This window comes from Habropoda laboriosa, unplaced genomic scaffold (assembly GCF_001263275.1).
Source record: "Habropoda laboriosa isolate 0110345459 unplaced genomic scaffold, ASM126327v1 scaffold597, whole genome shotgun sequence".
NCBI lineage: Eukaryota > Metazoa > Arthropoda > Insecta > Hymenoptera > Apidae > Habropoda > Habropoda laboriosa.
The window spans coordinates 81,901-82,795 of NW_017100768.1; the positions used below are offsets into that span (position 1 = coordinate 81,901).

At 44.1% G+C, this 895-nt stretch overlaps 1 protein-coding gene across 1 annotated transcript in view; it reads right to left on the reverse strand.

Moving 5' to 3' along the window:
- Nucleotides 1–465: 465 nt before the first annotated feature.
- The window catches only part of LOC108577212 (putative fatty acyl-CoA reductase CG5065), a 14,295-nt gene continuing 13,865 nt past the window's right edge, over nucleotides 466–895 (reverse strand). The window contains exon 4 of the mRNA XM_017940344.1: nucleotides 466–805. Within this exon, the coding sequence (XP_017795833.1) occupies nucleotides 466–805 (340 nt within the window). The remainder of the gene's footprint in view (nucleotides 806–895) is intronic.

The following is an 895-nucleotide window of genomic DNA, read 5'->3' on the forward strand; positions in this document are numbered from 1 at the left end:
GGTTTAATATAACAATGTAACAAATTGTTATCACGGTGTATACGGTGCATTTTTTCTTTGAGAAAATTAACTTGCTTCGCATACACCACCACCTATAACTATTTGCCCACCCATTTATTTACAGTATCCTTTCAATTATTCGACAAACCAGAAGTACCAACTAAAAAGAATAATTGTTTTTCAAATTTTCAATCTTTCAATAGTTACGTTGTGCAGCTGAACAAATAATTCTTGCTAACCTTTAACCCTTCGACAGTTTAACGTTTCTATTGTCATACCTGTGAAAGAAAAAAGCACGAATATCGTGTATCCACTAATTCGAAATGGCAGATTCACTTATGCATGCCTCAGATATATGTACCTACGTACACGAGTTCACGATCACTCCAACTATCTTTATTACTTAACAATATACGAGTCTGTCTTCCTCGAAGGGTTCGTCCCACTTCCAGGCTAGAGGTTTGCTCAGAGTTCCGAGTGTTTCTCGAGCACGTGATGTCCGCGGAACGGGGAGACAAACGCGAGGAAGAGAGCGGCCGCGATAAGAAAGAAGAAAAGTAGTCGAAAGATTTTTACGAGGCTGATATTGCTCTCGTCCACGCAATACTTCTTGGCCGCGGCGGCCGTGCACAGAACGTAACTCTCGACGTCGATTTCCGTGGCAACCGGAAATGCATCTTGGTCTTCTGGGGTGAGACGTTGCTGAACCAGGTACACGCGATTCCTCTCTGCTGACCACGGCCTCGATGAAATTGACTCAAGGGATCGAAGTGCATTACGAACTCTCTGCTGCTCCTCGAGAAGCCTGCGAAGAAGCAAAGGTTTTACCTCGGCGACTGATCTTTTTCCCTCCTCGCTATAGCGCCACCCCTTTCCCCCCTGTTTCTCTATTACT